Source organism: Mytilus galloprovincialis, chromosome 1, assembly GCF_965363235.1.
Source record: "Mytilus galloprovincialis chromosome 1, xbMytGall1.hap1.1, whole genome shotgun sequence".
NCBI lineage: Eukaryota > Metazoa > Mollusca > Bivalvia > Mytilida > Mytilidae > Mytilus > Mytilus galloprovincialis.
The window spans coordinates 12,209,133-12,232,932 of record NC_134838.1 but is presented as its reverse complement, the minus strand read 5'-3'; the positions used below and the strand labels follow the sequence as shown (position 1 = coordinate 12,232,932).

Genomic DNA, 23,800 nt, shown 5'->3' with positions numbered 1-23,800 from the left:
TACTAGAAATTATTCTGACACAAAATTAACTAATTGACCTAATTAAATGGTAAAGTGATTTGATCGGGTGACTCGTGAGTTGCGTCCTCGTCTATTCTACTCACTGTTTTCGCTTGCAATGGGGTAGGACTAAACAAAACTGTTGTCGATTTCCTTTTACTCTGACAAACTTGAATTACAGAAAACTACCGTAAAGGGTATTTCCAAGTAGAGGAGGGAAAATTAATTCAAATGTTCCCATAAGTCTTGAATAATCCGTAAAGGATATGAATCAATAACCGCGCCAACAAGACATAACAAGTTTCTATATTATTGTTTAGTAGTGAAGGAAAATATTTTTATTTATTTTTACCGAGACAACTGCCTCGGTTGCCTCAACGTAATCTACGCCCCTGAATGGGTCTTCAGTGCAGCGAGAAACTCACGCACCCTTAGGCGTGCTTCAGCTGGCCCCTAAGGCCAAATAAAAATATATGTGTGGTTCCAGTAACCCTACCGTCCCTACTTTTTCGGCTTAAAAATAGCCTACCCTAAAGATTTTATTGTCATTTTTCATTAAGCACTGTTAAAGTCAGAATGTTTCTCCCATAGACTCAATGTAAAAAAAAAAAACACAAAATAAAAAAAAATCCCTACCTACCTACCCTAACTTTTTTTCAGATGTAACTGGAACCACACATACTTTTTTATTTGGCCTTAACAAAAATGTATGTTTTTTTCGATGTATTGCTGTTCATATACATGTAATATTTGCCACTGAACGTTATGTATACACAAATCAGGTCCGTAACTACATTGAGGCAAATGAGGCAAATGCCTCATGTTAGAAATTAAAAAAAAAAAAAGGGCCAGCTGAAGGACGCCTCTGGGTGCGGGAATTTCTCGCTACATTGAAGACCTGTTGGTGACCTTCTGCTGTTGTTGTTTTTTTTTTCTATGGTCGGGTTGTTGTCTCTTTGGCACATTCCCCATTTTCATTCTCAATTTTATTAAACAAAAGATTGTCTTAATATCAAATTGTTTTCACGGAAAGTGTCTAGCAAGAAGCAAGTTCTCCTCACTCTCTGGTGTCGCCCCTGCATGTTTTTCGTGATCCATGTTTCTATTTTACTTTTAGTTTTCAGAGTTGATGATCTATTGTTTGTAGTACTTCTATGTGACTGTCCCGGGTTTGTCTTTTGTTCATCATTTATTGTCCTACTTTATGACTATAGTCTGAGTGATGATTTTCATTTGTAAACGGGTGGTTTTGCAATGTTGCATGCCCACCGATGTACAAAGGGGGGGGGGGGAGATAAAACTAGAAAGCTGACATGGTTTAAATTAAAGTAAGGTCACCAATTTCCCGGATTCAATTAATTTGGAAAAAAACAATAATGTATTGCCATATGACCTTTTTCCATTGAAGGGTTTAACTTGCATTAAGTCATGTTCAGACCCTCTAACAGAAAATAAAGGAATATGGAGTAAATGTGCACGAAACCTAATCGCACAGTCAATGCATAGAAAAAAATCTAAAAGACAATGGTCAAAGTTGTGGAGGGTCTTTAACAATAAAAGAATCAATAATACCGTAAACCAGGGTTAAGATGGTCCCTAGTGTAGACTGAAGCAGTACTTGTACTTAAAGTACAATCTGTCACTATATTTAAATCTAGTCATAAAAAAATAACCTTAGTCTAAGCACAATACAATTAAAACAAAAACAGACAGACAGATCCTGTATTAATGATTACGAGAATTACGATTTTTTCTTTATCCTACATATCGGTCTTTTAATGTTTTCCATAAAACCTTAAAATCTTAAATCACAATGAATCTATGTTCTTGCTTTGAGACCAGATTATTGTCGGAAAATAGCAAATTTTTTATATTTAAATATATTTTGCCTCACTATTAGAAGAGGCTAGTTACGGCCCTGCAAATCGATCAATATATTAACTTTATAGAGGTCGACTTAGGTGCTTTAATATGTTAACTTTAACATTGTGAATGGGTAAATACTTGTTAAGCACTGTCAAAAGTTGTGATCCTTTGTTCTTTTCTATTTTGATAATTTTCGGTTCAATCCCCCATTTCTGTTTAAAGGGGACACAAAGGGGTGTGAGATGGGAACATTGAGTTCCACAATAAAATATTTAGACTAAAGCTGATCTTAAGTTTTACACAATTCAGTATATTTCCGCTTTAAGTTACCACCTAGTCGATCAAAGTCAGTGGAGTGGAGAATTAATATATTCTAAATTACGAGTTCAAATGGGACAATATCAATGCAAAACTAAATAAACATTTAAAAAGGGAGAACAACAGCTAAGTATTTCAATGCACTCGCTTGGATACAGGGGTTAAACTGTAAGAAGAAAGGTGCTTGGAAATCATATTTTTGTATTTTTACGACTCATCTGCCGACTCGTGTAATATGAATAAAACGGAATACGTCCACAGGGGCGGATCCAGGATTTTGGAAAGGGGGGGGTGAAGTTTTGAAAGATCGCCGAGCGGAGCGAGGCGCAAAATTTTTGGGACCTTTTTGGAGCTTAAACATAAAATAAGTGTAATATGCACTTTTCAAACGGTTACTGGCGTGGGGCATGTATATTTTGAAGTTGCTGTAAAGTGTAAGGGTTGGATATTTAAGTTAAGTTATCATAACTTCACAGATTTCTTGTTGTAAACAAGATATACACCGGGGTATTCAATGAAATTTACAATACGGCCGGCACAAGTTAAAAAAGACAAACAAGCAATTTCTTATCCAAATGTTTGGTTGATATGTTTCACCCAACAACATTAAGGGAAGTGAGGGGTTCCAAATCAACCAAAGGCTAAGAATGAGTCTGAAATGACAACGAATTTATGAATGACGGTCGACAAATGGAGACATAAAGGCCACACCCATCAGGCAGGTTGCAGTCTGGTCTTGAAAAAAGTTTTTAATATATTAGTTCGGCGAAACAGACATTCCGTTCAGACATGCAACCCCCTGCCACCAAAAAAAATGCCCGTTTTTATTCATCATGTTCATTTAATGCTAAATAATTCTGTTGGAATTTTTTGTTTCTAATAGCAAAAACAGTGGACATGATTATTGTATCAATCCAGATACAGATAGAATTTTTGTCTAAGGCAAAAATCAGAGTTATTTTTCTTTCTCTCAAATATCTCAGACTGTCTCCTCAAATCAAATGGTTCGTACGGGTTCGTACCTTAATATTGCCGTGGAACTTTTTTTTCATGTGAGTGTAATAGTCTATAGATTGTTTGGTGGAATAGTGAAATAGAAGTTAATACGTTCTTGCTCAATCCTGTGTCGCTTTGAAGGTTTCATGATTGTCATCCTCAGCCTAAGCAATGTCTTACTGTAATTTGAATTTCAAAATGACTAAGCGACGTTTTTTTCGACGTACTGTTCTTACAAAAGCACGATTTGAGGAGACAGTCTGAGATATTTGAGAGAAAGAAAAATAACTCTGATTTTCGCCTGTTTTTGCTATTAGAAACAAAAAATTCCAACAGAATTATTTAGCATTAAATGAACATGATGAATAAAAACGGGCATTTTTTTTGGTGGCAGGGGTTTGCATGTCTGAACGGAATGTCTGTTTCGCCGAACTAATATATTAAAAACTTTTTTCAAGACCAGACTGCAACCTGCCTGATGGGTGTGGCCTTTATGTCTCCATTTGTCGACCGTCATTCATAAATTCGTTGTCATTTCAGACTCATTCTTAGCCTTTGGTTGATTTGGAACCCCTCACTTCCCTTAATGTTGTTGGGTGAAACATATCAACTAAACATTTGGATAAGAAATTGCTTGTTTGTCTTTTTTAACTTGTGCCGGCCGTATTGTAAATTTCATTGAATACCCCGGTGTATATCTTGTTTACAACAAGAAATCTGTGAAGTTATGATAACTTAACTTAAATATCCAACCCTTACACTTTACAGCAACTTCAAAATATACATGCCCCACGCCAGTAACCGTTTGAAAAGTGCATATTACACTTATTTTATGTTTTAGCTCCAACTGAAAGGTCCCAAACATTTTGCGCCTCGCTCCGCTCGGCGATCTTTCAAAACTTCGCCCCCTTTCCAAAATCCTGGATCCGCCCCTGTACGCCCTCTACGCCCCCCTCTGGATCCGACACTGGTCCATGTTACAGCAACCCAACGACACAAAACAAAATAAATTTATTAGTATTTAGCAGTTCAGTTCAGTTCAGTTTCTTGTATATTCCTCCATTCATTGTGGAGCACTACCCAAAGGGTATAGTTTTAGCAATTATGTACACCTTAAAACATAAGGAAACAAATAATTATATACAGATGACTGAATTTGGTTATAATAATCACTAAAAAATAAATATCATAATTAATTCATAGGATTGTCATCATAAAGTTTTAAAAGATATTTAATAATTCATATGTGCTGGGTTGTAAGAAAATGTTAAGAAACGACTGCATATATTTAACAAATATTAAGAATTAAAATGGTCTCAAATTAAAATTACTTATCATTATTAGTTAAGAGTGCTATACATACATCGGTAACTATAATGAAAATTATATTTTATAAGACTTATGTAAAATGGTTGGGGTTTGGAAAAAATTTAAGCTATAATATATACATTAATTTTCTTCAGTTTAATTTACTATATGGAGATCTTGTCATTATTCTTTAAATTATAACTGATATCTTACAATTCTAAAAAAAGAAGATTTATTTTTAAATACTTACAAGTGTGGACACATATGAGTGTGGATAGTATGTTAGGATGTTTGACAGTGTCTTATGACAAAAGGAGTTCTATGTTTTTCCTATATGGTGTTATTAGTTGTGTTGCACGATGACAAACAATCTGAGCATTAGGAGTGTTGTTTATTTATTATTTAGTTTTTATGTTCAAGACGGACATGGAAGAGACATTAATTGCATTAGTTACCAAATGATTATGATAGAATATGTTCCACATCTTTGATTTTGGATACATTTTGTAGCTAGGAGAGCAACACATAATACATTTTTCTAGGTTCATTTTTTCATGTTTTTTTTTCTAAATGGGAGATGATATCTAGATTTGAGAACATGATATAAGGAGCCTGTAATTCAGTGGTTGTCTGTCGTTTGTTTATGTGTTACATATTCGTTTTCATTTATTTTTTGTACATAAATAAGGCCGTTAGTCTTCCCGTTTAAATTGTTTTACATTGTCATTTCAGGGCCTTTTATAGATGATTATGCGGAATTGGCTTTGCTCATTGTTGATGGCCTTACGGTGACCTGTAGTTGTTAATTTCTGTGTCATTTTGGTCTCTTGTGGAAAATTATCTCATTGGCAATCATACCACATCTTTTTTTTATATGTATTTGCTTACTATTTGTATGGTTCTATTTATATTACTTTGTGGAGGATCGTCAGTATCATTAGTAAAAAAAATTGTTAAAAGGTCGAATTGTTCCTCAGATTAGAATACATTTATTTGTTTTTAGTAATGACAATGCCTGACAAGATGCTAGGGGCTAGATGAGCTAGGAAGTAAACTTCTGTGCTGATTTTTATCAATTCTTGGATAATATTTCCTCCAAAGCTGGTCGAAGCAAAAAAAAATTGACAAATATGAAAATGATTTCATCAAAAGAACTTTTTTGAGCATGCTTCAAAGACTCAAAACTGCTCCAAAAGTAATCTAACAGAATTTCAAGCATGTCAAGTGGATATTATCAACATCTACTTAATTAGTCTTAATATGTCTAAATATCTAAAAAGTTATAGTATTCAAAAGGTATTACAAAATTATTCTCTTTTCATTTTTGTTTGTTATATAGATACAAATATAAGTGATACATATACCACAAATACAGTATTTGTTGTGGTATGAAAGTGTAGTAATTAACATTTACTGTTACAATGTTAATTCACACAAATCTATTAGAAATAAACAATTAAAAGAAAAATGTTGAACATGTACAATGAAACATAGTTTTAGAAATCAATTAGGCCAGATAGGCCTTATAATTTTTTTAAAACATAATCGAATGACCATTTACACTCAGGACCAAGTCATCAGTAGGCAGTACAGATGTATTAAAACAACCTAGCATCATATTGCTATTATATTAGCGGGAGTAGCATTGTCGGGTAAATTTGTTCTTTTCATAAAATTTGGTCAAAGGACATATAATGTTTGGTTCAAATCGATATATGCTTTTTATCTCCCTATTACTTACATTGAAGAAAGAGGTGATACTACTTTGACAAATCCTTGTACATGAGAGTTGTCTGTCAAATCTTTATTTCACAAAGAATGAATTGCATAACAATGAACTGAGCTCAAAGCAAAGTACTTTAATAATACACTTAGACAAAGAGCTAAATCCAGTGATATACTTTGTACTGCAGGTTCTTCATGAACATCCATCGACCAAAACCATATCTCAATAAAATGCCATACTATATGGTTGGATCAGAAGTCCTGAAAAAGACATGTTTTTTTTTATCGTATTTTAAGTATATATGCACTGGTTAAAACTTTCTTGTGGTATAATCATTCAGTATCTAGCAACTATCAATTTGCTTCATGCACAAATTGATATAGGTTGAGCGCTCCTCTGTTGGAAATAAGAACACACCTCCTGGCTCCACCTAATTTAAGTCAACTGATGAAGAAACATTCAAAACTATAAAATGTTATCCAAGACTTTTCAGTGTCTATTTACCATTGCCACTGGAACAGTGATATATTTGTACACATATATACATGTAAGACTAAAATTTTAAAGTATTACATATATAAGACTAAAACTGATATTCGTTCTTTACTACATCTTCATTCCCCAAGTCATTTTCAAATTTTCCAAATTTAGCTATATTTAAGCTAACTACTCCTTACACACATGTATAGATTATCAGTTTTTCTACACATGAGTATCGTAAGATATTTGCCAGTGAGCCGCAATGAATATTTTTAGCGAATGAGCCCAGCTAATGAGCTAAAATGAATCAAATTGTGTACTCAGAGTTGTTGATATTTTAAGGTATCTTTACAAAGAAAACCTGCAAATCTCAGTGGCAATTCAGCACTTTTCATAAAGGGGTGGCCTCTGACTTTCCAAAGGGCTGCCCACTCCTGTCAAGCTTTGATGATTTCCTATATAATCAACTAAATTTTTCCCACCAATAGGAGGATCTAGGGGGCAGACCCCTCCCCCCCCCTTTTCGTTGGAAAAATTTTGTTGATTATATAGGGAATCACTGAAGCATGACTGGAGCGGGCCCCACCTTATGAAAAGTTCTGGATCCGCCACTGCCACCCCCCTGGGTCTGTCTATGCATCTGTTTATGGTTCTGCGTAATAGTACCAATACTGGGTTTTTTTCACCTTCCTTACTTGGCCCTAGACAGTTGCTTATCTGGTTAAGGTTCTATCACTAGCTTTTCTTAGACTAGAGATTTCATGCGTACAAATTAAACCGGACCTCAAACGCATGTACTACAGACGAAAAGAGACAAATAATTTTATATAATAACCTTGAGTTTACTTCGACTACTGATATGCAAACCGTCAACGATGTCTAGAGAAGCACATCTGGAGAACTTAACATAAATAAGCCATACTTACCAAAATTACTCTATATTAATAAACCCTATGTCAGTGAAATTTCACAATGATTACGATAAACAATTTTGATACTGACGATGATGCTGGTCACGGTTAAATTGGCGCAAAAAATATTCTTACTCCTATTGCTTTACGTAATAAAGTTTGTATAGAATTGAATTTGACTGAAGTTCAGCATACAAAAAAACGTGGATATGCAGAAGCATGACAATATATTACTGATAAAGTGTGTATATATTTCTGTAAACCAAGTTGCCTGTATACTTCACTTGAGCGAAAGGATATCTCTATTTGTGAATCGGTTTATTAACCCTTTGAACCCAGGGTCGAAGTTCAAGATGTTAACATATTAACGGAAATTTTTTGGGTTGCTTTTACATCACTGAGGCCATCTATTTTCATTGCGAGGTTTCACATATTTCAAATGGAATTATAGAAAAAATAGCAGAATCAAAACAGAAAATGATGAACACTTGATTATTTTTAGCAATACATAAATTGGATTGAGGGTCTGTATATTCACATTATTTGTAAAACTCTCCTTAATTATTCCTGTGAAGCGTGTGCTTTACATCGAGGCTTGCTATGCTTTACATCGACGCCACAGTGCTTCAACCAATCAGGGAATGTTTATTTGGGGCATTCGACCTATTCTAACTCAGATTTTTGCACATTTTAATCCAAATTATAGAAAAATGGAATATTGTTAGTACATATAAAATAGAAAATGATGAATACTTTTAGTTAAAGATGAATTGGATGTGGCTGTGTATTCACATTATTTGTACAACTCTCCTTACTGGTGCCATATTTTGGAATTTCCGTGACCTAAATGGTTCGCTAAAATTAATATTTTTATATATAGTATAGTAATTAAACTTCAAAAAGTAAATCGGTTCGATTGAAGTATTATACGGCGGCTTCACTGTTGTGCCTTTAAAATACACCTATACTGCACGTACAAACTATGCTAGAGGAAAAACGATGATTTTTCAGTGTTATTTCCAACCCTTTTCAGATGCATAAAGCATTATATTTAGGACTATTTGGAAATGCCCTTAAATTGTATGAAGATCAAGAATAACTGTATTTACCAATTTCATTCACAAATTATTTCTAGAACGGGTTTGTTGTGACGCCTCCGGGTGTGGGAGCTTCTCGCTGCATTGAAGACCCATTGGTGACCTTCAGCTGTTGTCTCCTCTATGGTCGGGTTGTAATGGGTCTTTCCCGCATAAGCAATTTCACACAGCAAAAAATATAATGAACATGTTTACTTTTACATAAAGTTTCTTTAATAAGGAAGTTTATTAGTAAATTGAGTTGTTTTTGCATCACTTAAGTAATTACATGTAACGAACTAATATAGGTCCAAGTAATGTGCAGTGGCTGATCCAGGGGAGGGTTTTCAGTTGGAACAGCCCCTTTTTTGGGGTGATCAATGCATTTGACCCCCCTTTTTCACAAAATGGCTGGATCCGCCCCTGATGTGTTTCAGTTTAGATTAGACTAACTGAGACAGATCCAACCATTTTTTAAAAGGGGGACCTCACCCAGGATAAGCAGAGGCGGATTTAGTCATTTTTCAAAAAGGGGGACCTAATGTAAATTGAGTTTTTTCGCATCACTCACTAAATAACATAGGTCCGAGTAGTGTGCAGTGGCGGATCCAGCAGGAGGGTTCCCGGTTGGAATCGCCCCTTTTGTGGGGTGATCAATGCATTTGAATGGGGACATGGATCCTAACCCAGGATAGAGGGTCAGTTCCAACTGATATCCCTATCCAAATGAATTGATCGTCAACAAAAAAGGGAGGTTCAACCTCCGGAATCCCCCCTCCCCTAGATCCGCCACTGACCAGAGACTTAATGTGTACAAACCTGACGTAAAATTATGTACTATTGAATAATAAATAATATCACATTACCTCCAAAAATCAATAACTGTTACAGTACATTTCACATGTTTCAATAATCCAAAAACGATGTTTATGTAATAAGTTCCCGCGCAAATGTCATGTGTTACCGTTTCCGGGAAACACACAAAAGAATTGTAGGTGCATGTTGTCATTCGCATTCCGATTAATTTACACAGTTCAAATAAAATATATATATGTTTACACTATCTATATTGGTTTTGAATTTATTACTAGATCAGAAAAATGATTTGTTTCTCGCAGACAACACAAAATAATATACATATTAACTCGACACTTAATCTAAACATCCCTACAACAAAATGGGACGACCAAACAGATTTCCTAATTTTGTTAAAGGTGAAATATGTAGAATAAGAATTGTGCACTCTGGAATAAGATTATAGATAAAGCCCTATATAAAGTGTAAACCAAAAAAAAATAATGTATGAAATCATTGTTTATTACATCTGCTTGCATAATAATATTGAAGTTGAAACTAACAACGATCACGTGTATCCTGTCAACCCCTGAAAAACATAATATTGTCTTCTTGACTACTTCCGCAAACCGTGGTCTGATAAAATGATATATTGTTATAGTGTATGTTAATTAAAAAGTCATAAAATAGTAAGACAAGAGTGCACATGCTGAAATGTCTCGCCTACTATACTAATCATTGATATTATGTTGATAGTCCTAAGTATAAAGCTAAGCTTTATTACAACTGTCACATAAACTTAACATTAACCAAGATAACTAAACAAAGACCAATGAACCTTGAAAGAGGTCCAGGTCAGATGAACCATGCCAGGCAGACAGGTACAGCTAACAATGCTTCTATACAACATATATAGTTGACACATTACTTATAGTTTAAGAAAAAAAGACCAAAACACAACAAGAGTGCACACGCTGAAATGTCTCGCCTTCTATACTCATCATTGATATTATGTTGATAGTCCTAAGTATAAAGCTAAGCTTTAATACAACTGTCACATAAACTTAACATTAACCAAGATACATTTTTTGTAACTAAACAAAGACCAATGAACCTTGAAAATGAGGTCAAGGTCAGATGAACCATGCCAGGCAGACATGTACAGCTAACAATGCTTCTATACAACATATATAGTTGACCTATTACTTATAGTTTAAGAAAAATAGACCAAAACACAAAAACTTAACACTGTGCAATGAACCGTGAAAATGAGGTCACAGCCAAATAAAACCTGCGTGACTGACATAAAGATCATAAAATATTTCCATACACCAAATATAGATGACCTATGGCATATAGTATTAGATAAAAAGACCAAAACTCAAAAACTTAACTATGACCACTGAACCATGAAAATGAGGTCAAGGTCACATGACATCTGCCCGCTAGATATGTACACCTTACAATCATTCCATACAACAAATATAGTAGACCTATTGCATATAGTATGAGAAAAACAGACCAAAACACAAAAATTTAACTATAACCACTGAATCATGAAAATGAGGTCAAGGTCAGATGACACCTGCCAGTTGGACATGTACACCTTACAGTCCTTCCATACACCGAATATACTAGCCCTATTCCTTGTAGTATCTGAGATATGGACTTGACCACCAAAACTTAACCTTGTTCACTGATCCATGAAATGAGGTCGAGGTCAAGTGAAAACTGTCTGACAGACATGAGGACCTTTCAAGGTACGCACATATCAAATATTGTTATCCTATTACTTATAATAAGAGAGAATTCAACATTACAAAAAATCTGAACTTTTTTTTCAAGTGGTCACTGAACCATGAAAATGAGGTCAAGGACATTGGACATGTGACTGACGGAAACTTCGAAACATGAGGCATCTATATACAAAGTATGAAGCATCCAGGTCTTCCACCTTCTAAAATATAAAGCTTTTAAGAAGTTAGCTAACACCGCCGCCGCCGGATCACTATCCCTATGTCGAGCTTTCTGCAACAAAAGTTGCAGGCTCGACAAAAACTTAACACTGTGCAATGAACCGTGAAAATGAGGTCACGGTTAAAAAAAAACCTGCTCTACTGACATAAAGATCATAAAATATTTCCATACACCAAATATAGTTGACCTATGGCATATAGCATTAGATAAAAAGACCAAAACTCAAAAACTTAACTTTGACCACTGAACCATGAAAATGAGGTCAAGGTCACATGACATCTGCCCGCTAGACATGTACACTTAACAATCATTCCATACAACAAATATAGTAGACCTATTGCATATGGTATGAGAAAAACAGACCAAAACACAAAAATTTAACTATAACCACTGAACCATGAAAATGAGGTCAAGGTCAGATGACACCTGCCAGTTGGACATGTACACCTTACAGTCCTTCCATACACCGAATATACTAGCCCTATTGCTTATAGTATCTGAGATATGGACTTGACCACCAAAACTTAACCTTGTTCACTGATCCATGAAATGAGGTCGAGGTCAAGTGAAAACTGTCTGACAGACACGAGGACCTTGCAAGGTACGCACATATCAAATATAGTTATCCTATTACTAATAATAAGAGAGAATTCAACATTACAAAAAATTTGAACTTTTTTTTCAAGTGGTCACTGAACCATGAAAATGAGGTCAAGGACATTGGACATGTGACTGACGGAAACTTCGTAACATGAGGCATCTATATACAAAGTATGAAGCATCCAGGTCTTCCACCTTCTAAAATATAAAGCTTTTAAGAAGTGAGCTAACACCGCCGCCGTAGCCGCCGCCGTAGCCGCCGCCGCAGCCGCCGCCGCAGCCGTAGCCGCCGCCGCCGCCGCCGCCGGATCACTATCCCTATGTCGAGCTTTCTGCAACAAAAGTTGCAGGCTCGACAATGATATACTATTAGTAAATGAACTATTTTATTTTAAAAAGTTTACTTATACTGTACTTGTTATCAAGTTTTTTATCCTTTTTGTGCGCAGCAAGTGCATCTCATAACACATATTTCTAGCCACTCCCGAAAACCTATGACAGTCGTGTCGGTCACTTCCGTTTAATAAGATGTGGACAAACTATTTATGCGATCCCAAACTAATATGCATATGTTGGAAATGTTTACTTAGGAAGCGATAACAGAATGCCTTTTTCAATATTTGTTTAACCTTTTTTATTTACTTTTATTCTAAACATTTAAAAAATTAAATAAATCTAACTTGTTTTTTCAATTATCATTCTTATGCTTTTTCCCCTTTTTTAAATTTAATTTGTTCCATTTTTAACATTTTGAAATAAAAAAAATCGTTAACACTTTTCTCATTCCTGTGCACTTGTTACTTTGTGTCATGATTGAAATCAACTTTTATACTCTATCCCATAGAAAATTTCTTTTTTGGTCAATCAAATCAATCATTGGCATTGATTGGCGATTAATCTAATAATTAACGAAGCCTAAAGTTGCAACTTTGATTCGCCAGTTGAACAGTTTGAGTAATGAGATGAGTGCGAGTTCCCAATTAGAGACCGATATTACTTATTGTCAAAAACTTAATATAAAAATTCAACATTTGTAAAATTTCAACATTAAACATTTAAATCCTAATACTTGACAGTAAGAATTTAGATAAATAACCACAATGCTTTCAAAAAGATTATTCGACACAGTGGATGAATTTGACACATTTCCAGCATTTGTATCTACTCTTAGTTTTGATTATACTCCAGTAAAGACCGATAATCTTACGTGTGTGATGACTACAAACATCAAACGAAGTCTGTTTACCGATGATGACGAGGATTCTGGTCTTGGTATGGATGATCATGTTAATTTTACATCAAGTTTGCAGAAATCTACCAAGAGACAGCGTGCAGACGACGATAACTCAAGATGTTCAAAACGTCCAAAAGTTTGTTCAGATATAAAGGCTGTGGTAACCAAACTCGAAGAGAACGATGACTTCATTGCTGATGGAAGTAGATTACATACTTTACCAACTATCACTGGAAAACATTCTGATTTGAAAAGCATTACTCCACAGACACTTGCTGATGTTGTTAACGGAGACTACGATGACGTCATCAGTGACTACAAGATCATCGACTGCAGATACCCGTATGAATTTGAAGGCGGACATATCAGAGGAGCAGAAAATATGTATTTGCACGAGACCATTTTAACTTTGCTTCAAGAACCAACCAAAGATAAACAGATTGTTATCTTCCACTGCGAGTTTTCGTCCGAAAGAGGTCCTAAAATGATGAGATTTCTCAGAAGCAAAGACCGAGAACTCAATAAAGAAAACTATCCATCACTGAACTTTCCAGAAATATATTTACTAGATAATGGCTACAAAGCATTCTTCAATGAAAAGCCAGCTCTATGTGACCCAGTGAGCTATCGACCAATGCTCCATTCTGACCACTCAGAAGATTTGCGCCATTTCCGCGTCAAATCAAAGTCATGGACAGCTGGAGAAAAGCGAAAATATGCTAGAAAAGCTATGAGATTTTAGGACCGTCTTATATTGTTTGTTATTATTGATAGTGCTATAAGTATTCTGTGATAAAAGAACTATCAGTGCTTTGTTAATATATAATACTGTGTTTTACTGTTTTTGTTATTAGTCATGTTAATGTATTTTTGATATATTAAAGATTATATTAATATTTAGATTGTGTTTTTGTGGTGATGTTTAAGAGAGAGGCGAAAGATACAATTTTAGGGACTTGGGAAGTTTAAACTCATTACTCGAAATACTTACAATGCTATCATTGCCATGGCAACATATGTAAAACGACTAAAAGACAATCAACAGTACACAATAAACATAGAAAACCAAAGACTTAGGCCACACGAATCCTAACAAAAAATGGGGTCTCTGTATCTCTTGAAATATAAAAAAGAAGATGTGGTATGATTGCCAATGAGACAACTATCCACAAAAGACCAAAATGACACAGACATTAACAAATATAGGTCACCGTACGGCCTTCAACAATGAACAAAGCCCATACCGCATAGTCAGCTATAATAGGCCCCGATAAGACAATGTAAAACAATTCAAACGAGAAAACTAATCATCCGGGCCTTATTTATATAAAAAAAAAAACGAAAAACAAATATGTAACACATAAACAAACGACAACCACTGAATTACAGGCTCCTGACTTGGGACAGGCACATACATAGATAATGTGGCGGGGTTAAACATGTTAGCGGGATCCCAACCCTTCCCCTAACCTGGGACAGTGGTATAACAGTACAACATAAGAACGAACTATAAAAATCAGTTGAAAAAGGCTTAACTCATCAGATGGACAAAAATATAAGTGGACGTGGCCGGGTACTTATACATCCCGACACAAAAAGACGCAATGAACAGATCTGAGAGTACTCGCAGTTATCTGACAGCTAGTACAAAGCCACTAACAACTAATAAAAAAATCATGCATCTAAGACTAAACAATCAATCCGTACACATCCAACATCCAATGGATTTAGTGTAAAGACGTCATAAACAGCCAGAGAAAAACATGACCTTGTGCAATGCCAAGTTACAGGTATCGACAGATTGTAGATCCATGAAAGACTCAAACTTGACCAAATGTGAAATTTTGAAATGGTTTTAAAACCCGTTTTACCTTGAAAAAAGATAATTTGAACCAAACTTAACAGGAATGATATATATATGGAAGATTTTTGGTAAAGAATAAGCCTTTTTTTCTCCGATGGGGTAAAACTGTAAAAAGGTGTGGTTTGAGTGCCAATGAGATAAAATATACTTTCAGACATTTGATATTACTTGTCTACTAATGTGAAATAACGAGAAATAATTACAATGCAAATAGATATAAGAAGATGTGGTATAAGTGCTAATGAGACAACTCTCCATTTAAGTCACAATTTGTTTTTTAAGTAAACCATAATAGGTCAAAGTACGGTCTTCAGCACGGAGCCTTTGCTTACACCGAACATCAAGCTATCATGAAAGGGCACAAAAATTGACTAGAACAGGAAAATCAACGATCTAATCTATATAAAACAGAGAAACGAGAAACACTTATGAACCACATCAACAAACGACAACGAATGAGAATCAGGTTCTTGGTCTTGGTGTATCATTTGTTTGGCTGTTGGGTTTATTTTTGTCGTTTTGTTGCTGTCGCAATGGTGTACATCTCACTTATTGTAATTCATAATGATATTGCGGCATTTATTGTGTTATAAAGTTCACCTCACTTTATTACCGTATCATCTGTTACAGTAATTATAATTGACAGATCAGCAACTCTCACATGTCTGCACATTCTTAAATAAACATGTAATTAAATAGATCAATTGAAGTTCTTATACACATGTTGTCATTCTGTAGTCTGACCATCAAACGATGTACTTGTTAATAAATTAGTTATAGAAACTGGATTGTATTATTACCTATCAAAGATATTACACATTTTGGCGACGAGGAAAAAAACTGAATATTAAAATAAATGTGAATTTCTACAAGTGAGAATGCCGACTTACGGGAAATTAGACTCTTTTGGTGAATCCGAAGATTGGACACAATATGTAGAACGTATGGAACATTATTTTAATGCTAATGAGATAGACGAAGAAGACCAGAAAAGGGATATTTTCTTAAGTGTATGTGGGAAGAATATCTACAAATTAATAAGGGATTTATTAGCACCAGCCAAACCAGGAACGAAGTCACTGGCCGATTTAACAAAACTAGTGAAAGACCACCGAGATCCAGTACCATCAGAAATCATTCAGAGATTTAAATTTAACAGTAGAACAAGACACAGCGATGAGTCAGTGAGGACATTTATTGCAGCACTAAGAAGTCTGACAGAACACTGTAATTATGGTGACACGTTAAATGCGATGTTACGTGACAGGTTAGTCGTCGGGATAAAGAGTGACCGCATACAGAGGAGGCTGCTAGCAGAGCCGAATTTAACATTTGATAAGGCATTGGAAATTGCTACCGCTATGGAGACTGCAGAGAAGAATGCAAAGGACATCCAAGCGAGTGGGACAAATGGAACATTTCAGAAACAAATCAATAAAGTTTCAAAATCATATACAAGAAACAACTCTGGAAATTCGAAACAAGGAGATTGTTACCGGTGTGGAGGAAATCACTTAGCCGCTGAATGCAGGTTTAAGGATGCAAAATGCCACAGCTGTAAAAAGAAAGGACATATCGCAAAGAAATGCCGTAGCAAATCTGACAATGGGAAGTTAAGTGAAAATCACAGAGAGTTTAAATCACGTTTTAAACCACGTGCTCATTTCATGGAGCAGGATGAAACTAGCGAAAGTGAAAGTGAAAATGAAGTTTACTCAGTTTTTCATTTTGGAAATAAATCTAATGAGGCATATAAAGTGCAAATCAATGTGAATGAGTGTGAAATAGCCATGGAAATAGATACCGGAGCGTCAGTTTCTATCATGAGCGAGGATACTTACAAGGAATACAAGTCGAAATTCAGAATCGAACCGACAAGTGCTAAACTCCGTACATACATGGGAGAGCAGATTCCTGTAATAGGACGTACAATCGTTAATGTCAACTATAAGAAGGAAAGAGCAAAATTGCCATTACTGATTGTGAAGCGTAAAGGTCCGAATTTACTTGGCAGAGACTGGTTAAACAAACTCCAACTGGATTGGAAGGATATTTTCTCCGTCGTTGGAAGTGATAATCAATCGAGTGATTTGAATGTGATCTTGGAAGCAAATAAGGAGGTTTTCAAAGATGAACTTGGAACTGTAAAAGGCATGAGTGCCAAGATTTATGTCGATGAGAGTGCCGTACCAAAATATTTCAAGGCTCGACCTTTGCCGTATGCGTTGAAGGATAAAGTGGAGAAGGAACTTGAACGTCTTGAGAAGGAGGGTCAGATTCAGCAAGTGGAATTTTCCGACTGGGCCGCTCCGATAGTACCCGTAGTTAAAGAGAACGGATCTATTAGAATTTGTGGTGACTACAAGGTAACCGTTAATGCCGTTTCAAAGTTAGACAATTATCCGATTCCTAAAACAGAGGATTTATACGCAACGCTTGGAGGAGGACAAGAATATACAAAATTGGATTTAAACCAAGCATATCAACAAATTGAACTTGATGAGGACAGTAAAAGGTATGTGACTATAAACACGCACAAGGGTTTATTCAGATACAATAGACTTCCTTATGGTGTAGCGTCCAGCCCAGGTATTTTTCAAAGAACACTTGAAAATGTAGTTCAAGGTATAGCCAATGTTTTGGTTCGAGTAGATGATATACTGATAACGGGTAAAACAAGAGAGGAACATCTAAATACTCTTTCTGAGGTTTTGTCTAGATTTAAGAGAATCGGAATTCGGTTAAAGAAACAGAAGTGTGTGTTCATGGCCGAAGAAGTTGTTTATTTGGGATTTAAAATAAACAAACACGGAATCTATCCAGTGGAGAGTAAAGTTGAGGCGATCGATAAAGCACCAAGTCCGACAAACGTGACAGAACTGAAAGCTTATCTTGGAATGCTGAACTATTACAATAGATTCTTAGCGAATTTGTCTCACTTGTTAAAGCCGCTACATGTACTTCTACAGAAAGACACAAAATGGAGTTGGGGAAAAGAACAGGAAAAAGCGTTCATAGAGTCAAAACAGCTGTTGAAATCCGCATCAGTACTTGTACATTTCGATCCGAAAAAGAAATTAATCTTAGCATGTGATGCATCTCCGTATGGATTAGGCGCCGTACTTTCGCATAAAATGGACGACGGCAGTGACAAACCAATAGCTTATACATCTCGAACACTTACTTTAGCAGAGAAGAATTATTCCGTTCTTGAGAAGGAGAGTCTGGCCATAATATTTGGTATCAAGAAATTTCATCAATATTTGTATGGACACCCCGTTACAATCATAACCGATCACAAGCCGCTCATAGGTTTATTTCGAGAAGATAAACCTATACCTACAATGGCCGCATCTCGAATTCAAAGGTGGGCACTGACTTTAGCTGCATATGAGTACACGATTGTATACAAAGAAGGAATGAAGAAAATCAAAGAAGGAACTATCCAGGAAAAGTTGAACCGTATTACGCCACAAACAACGACAGGACTGGCACCGTCAGAATTGCTAATGAAAAGGAAACTCAAGTCACGTCTAGATTTAGTTTTTCCAAATATCGAGAAGCGAGTTCAGGAGAGACAACAAAAACAGAAACATTATCACGATAAGAAATCTGTGAACAGACAAATTAATGTAGGACAGGGGGTATTTGCCCGAAATTTCGCAATTGGTTCAAAGATTAAATGGATTCCAGGAGAAGTTATAAAATAATCAGGACCACTTTCATTTCATATTAAATTGCAAGATGGACGTGTCATTCGTAGACATATTGACCACATCAGAGTACGAAACTTCGATTGCAAAAACAACGAAAATGAAGAAAAATGTGACAATGACAGTGATTTGTTTGAGCCAGAAATAACTATACCGATAAGTACTCCTGAGACCGAACAACCGCAAATCGAGAAACCGTCAAACATGACTGAACAAATGGAACCACGATATCCGAAGAGAATAAGAAAAGAACCATCGCATTTAAAGGATTTTGTGTTGAAATAAATGGTTGATTTATAAAGAGGCATAATAATCCTCACAACCGTTTGAAGTGCATTAAGTACTTCGCAGTGCATGTGTGTACATATCAATTAGTGTAAGAAATAACAACAAGACCAGTGCGAACATTTTTATTTTTATTTTCATAGTAGGACATTATAGTTTCAGTGCAGACAAACTTTAACGAATGAATCTTTGTGATCTGACATTTTTATTTGTTTTCAAACTGATATGGACTTATCAATCAGTAGCCGTGAAAAGACATTAATTTTCTGTAATTGAGTTAATTTGTTTTTAATTTGTTTTTATCTAAGGCCGGAGAAGTGTTATAAAGTTCACCTCACTTTATTACCGTATCATCTGTTACAGTAATTATAATTGACAGATCAGCAACTCTCACATGTCTGCACATTCTTAAATAAACATGTAATTAAATAGATCAATTGAAGTTCTTATACACATGTTGTCATTCTGTAGTCTGACCATCAAACGATGTACTTGTTAATAAATTAGTTATAGAAACTGGATTGTATTATTACCTATCAAAGATATTACATATTGCACCTATTTGGAATCATATGCCGGACTCATTATACAAGGCGAAATATATTGACATTTTAGAAGGAGGTCATGATTTGAAGACCATTTCTAGTTGTATTAAAATAAATGGGAAGCACTGCACCAAAGGGACACATTCCTTCTATTTAAACATTACATCTGATACAGGAAGAAATCGTCAAAAGTAGTTTTATCCTATAACTTGCATACGAAGCCGCAAAATTTGCAACACGGAAAACTAGAGAGAGTCGTTTGAGAAACCAGAGCACTGGAAACGTCTGCTATTGCTTGCTGAAAAAAGACTATGGTTCGTTTCCTCTGTGCAATACATTATTTGGTACTAACAATTCACAAAAAGGACATTTTGATACTTGAACTTACTTTGATCTTTTTTATTGTTCAAAACCGGCACCCGCATATGGCGTTCTATATATCCACGATGCATATAGATACATTATAGGGGGAGGGTTGAGATCTCACAAACATGTTTAACCCCGCCGTATTTTTGCGCCTGTCCCAAGTCAGGAGCCTCTGGCCTTTGTTAGTCTTGTATTATTTTAATTTTAGTTTCTTGTGTACAATTTGGAAATTAGTATGGCGTTTATTATCACTGGACTAGTATATATTTGTTTAGGGGCCAGCTGAAGGACGCCTCCGGGTGCGGGAATTTCTCGCTACATTAAGACCTGTTGGTGACCCTCTGCTATTGTTTTTTATTTGGTCGGGTTGTTGTCTCTTTGACACATTCCCCATTTCCATTCTCAATTTTACATTGTATTGATGATAAGATCATAAAATAAGACTACCTCGGCAGGGTTTACAGTTCTCCACTAAATCAAGAAGATTGGCTCGTTTATGCAAATATGTAAGGCAAAATTCAAAATGATAACTACATGTAAATTTTGTCTTATGGACATATGAAAGGTATTAATGGGTAGATTCTATAATATTTTTTTAAATTTCAAATGCAAAGGCACAAAAAAAAAATCACATAGAAATACTTGTGATAATACTATTTAGACATAAATATATTCTTTCGGCACTTTCCTTGAAAATTTATGAAGTTATGACCCCTTAAATCAACATTATTTGTATTTTAAGGTCAATTTTGTTAAAAAAAATTCCATAATTGTTTTTGGCATAATTAACTTTGGACTCCATCCACGATCCAAAAAGTGTTTATAACTTTATACTGATGAATTTTATATAAAAATTGGAATATTTTGGTCACAGAACATTTTGGATCGTAGGTGGAGGCCAAGGTGTTTCTAAAGCTTTTAGGTCTGAAAGTTGCACAAAATCATCATATTTTGACAAAATGTCCAAAATGGGCCTACTTTGGAGAATATTATGTACTTTTATGAAAAGAACTGATTTATTTAGCATTACGGGTTTTTGAAATGGACCTGTTTGGTGTTTTAGGATAAAGTTGATATTTTAGGCCATTTTGTTCTAAAAGTGAACCTTGTCCTTTGTGAATCATCAAAAAATGTCCACTTATACTTACCTTTATATATACGAAGCAATTAAGTTCTTGTGGACTATTGAATAAGGAATCTTTGCAAACAGTTGTTTTAGTTAAATACATTTAAATTATATCTATTTTAATTTGATTTTTTTTTAATTTTTATTCCGTTTGACACAATTCAGTACTATTTGACTTAGTACTGTTATTTATTGTCACAATACCATATTTATTGAAACTAAATTTTAATGATTTTTTATTTAATTTAAATCTTTGATATTTTTATTTTATTTATTTACACTTTCAGTTCTTTTGTTTAATAAGTAAATGTATGTGAACATTTTTCATACTTATTTACACTTTTTACTTTGTGTCCTGATTGCAATTAGTTGTTGAAGCCTTTGATGAATACGCAATGATTTAAAAATCTGTAAGATGTAACAAAACCAAGAAAAGAAATTGATTGGCAAATAGTTAACAAAGCTTTGCAAGTTCTATCCCGAACTGAACACAATTACACACACTGAGTAATGAGATGAGCACGAGTTCCCAATTAGAGACAGAAATTACTTATTGTCATTTCAAAATTTTTAAATATAAATTCATAATATTTCATATTTCAGCATTAAAAATCCAAATAGTTCTTCTTGACAGTCAGATTTCAGACAAACAACAATTATGCTTTCCAAAAGATTATTCGACACAGATTGTGACTTTGATTCAATATCAGCCTCTGTATCAACACTGAGTTTTGATGCCACTCCAGTAAAGGCCGATAATCTTATGTCTGTGATGACTCCAAACATCAAACGGAGTTTGTTTCCTGATGATGACGAGGATTCTGGCCTCGGTATGGATGATCATTTTACTTTACAACATACCTTGACGAAATCTGCTAAGAGACGGTGTACAGAAGATGACAACATAACGTGTTCAAAACGACCAAAAGTTTGTAGTGATATAAAAGCTGTGGTAACCAAACTTGAAGAGAACGATGACTTTATTGCCGATGGTAGTAGATTACATACTTTACCAACTGTTACTGGAAAGCATTCTGATTTGAAAAGCATCACTTCACAGACACTTGCTGATGTTGTAAATGGACACTACAATGACGTCATCAGTGACTACAAGATCATCGACTGCCGATACCCGTATGAGTTTGAAGGTGGGCATGTCAGAGGAGCAGAGAATATGTATTTGCACGAGACCATTTTAACTTTGCTTCAAGAACCGACCAAAGATAAACAGATAGTTATCTTCCACTGTGAGTTTTCGTCCGAAAGAGGCCCTAAAATGTTACGATTTCTCAGAAGCAAAGACAGAGAACTGAATAAAGAAAACTATCCATTACTGAACTTTCCAGAAATTTATTTACTAGATAGTGGCTACAAGGCATTCTTTAATGAACAAGCAGCTCTATGTGACCCAGTGAGCTATCGACCAATGCTTCATTCCGACCACTCAGAAGATTTACGCCATTTCCGAGTCAAGTCAAAGTCGTGGACAGCTGGAGAAAAACGCAGATATGCCAGGAAAGCTATGAGATTTTAGACTTTGTAAATGATGATGATAACTAGTGCTATAAATAATCTGTGATACAAGAACTATCAGTGCTTTGATTTATATAAATTGTGTTTCATTGTTTTTGTTGATCATATACACGTGTTATTAATATATTAAAGGTTACAAATATTCATTTTTGTTTAATTTGTTCTTTTATCAAAAGTTCATTTGGTATTGCCTTGATGTAGAATTTCATTAGTGGCAAGGTTCCGGTGCAAATTAAGTTAGCGTACATTTTGTCTTGAAGACTTCTGACCTTGGTCTCATTTTCATGGTTCCATTATTTATTTTCATGCTTGGATATCGCACGAATATTTATTTGTACGTTTGACTTAAGTGTGCAGCATTTTGTTTTGCTCAATATCACTTTCGTCCTGCCTTAGACTGATAAGTTTATTTATTTTTAGTTTTTATAAGATCCTCTTGCAAGCACCTCTCATAAAATCAAATGGTCGTTCTCTTATATCATCAAGTTTAAGACCATCGGGAAAGTGCCAACCATCTACTTGTTCAAATTTTACATGAACAGATCGAAAGTGCAATTCCTATAGACATGTGCAAGTCTGAGGTTACATGACATTGTCTATAGAGCTACTATAGGGCCTAAAGCGGTTTCTCTTTGGGAAAATATACCTTTCTCATACCTGCTAACTTTTCAAAATCTCCATTGGGATTTTAAGTTTAAGAGAACCTTATATATATATTTTATAGCTTTTCGTGTCATTACAGTGTACTTGATAAAAACATCTATGGTTTTGAATGATTATTTCACCTACTCTCATTGCAAAAGTGTTTTTGTCGCAGAAAGCTCGACATGAGGATAGTGATCTGACGGCGGTGGCGTTAGCTAACTTCTAAAAAAGCTTTATATTTTAGGAGGTGGAAGACCTGGATCAGTGGCGGATCCAGGGGGGGGGGGGGGGTTCCGGGGGTGCGCACCCCCCCTTTATTTTTGCCGATCAATGCATTTGTATCGGGACATATGTTTTGCACCCCCCTGCACCCCCCTTTGCCCTGGGTTAGCACCCCCCTTTCGAAAATTCCTGCATCCGCCCCTGTGGATGCTTC

General features: G+C 35.2%; 2 protein-coding genes across 2 annotated transcripts; both read left to right on the top strand.

Moving 5' to 3' along the window:
- Positions 1 to 12,950: 12,950 nt before the first annotated feature.
- Positions 12,951 to 14,098, top strand: LOC143070333 (M-phase inducer phosphatase-like). The gene has a single exon (XM_076244730.1). The coding sequence runs from the start codon at positions 13,154 to 13,156 to the stop codon at positions 14,027 to 14,029; it is 876 nt and encodes a 291-aa protein (XP_076100845.1). The 5' UTR covers positions 12,951 to 13,153; the 3' UTR covers positions 14,030 to 14,098.
- A 7,710-nt stretch (positions 14,099 to 21,808) lies between these two features.
- LOC143070176 (M-phase inducer phosphatase-like) lies at positions 21,809 to 22,865 on the top strand. Its single transcript, XM_076244716.1, has one exon. The coding sequence runs from the start codon at positions 21,845 to 21,847 to the stop codon at positions 22,718 to 22,720; it is 876 nt and encodes a 291-aa protein (XP_076100831.1). The 5' UTR covers positions 21,809 to 21,844; the 3' UTR covers positions 22,721 to 22,865.
- Positions 22,866 to 23,800: the final 935 nt, after the last annotated feature.

Bases quoted from the DNA above. Each gene is read 5' to 3' on its own strand.
- LOC143070333 (XM_076244730.1), top strand. From the start codon at position 13,154: ATGCTTTCAAAAAGATTATTCGACACAGTGGATGAATTTGACACATTT.
- LOC143070176 (XM_076244716.1), top strand. From the start codon at position 21,845: ATGCTTTCCAAAAGATTATTCGACACAGATTGTGACTTTGATTCAATA.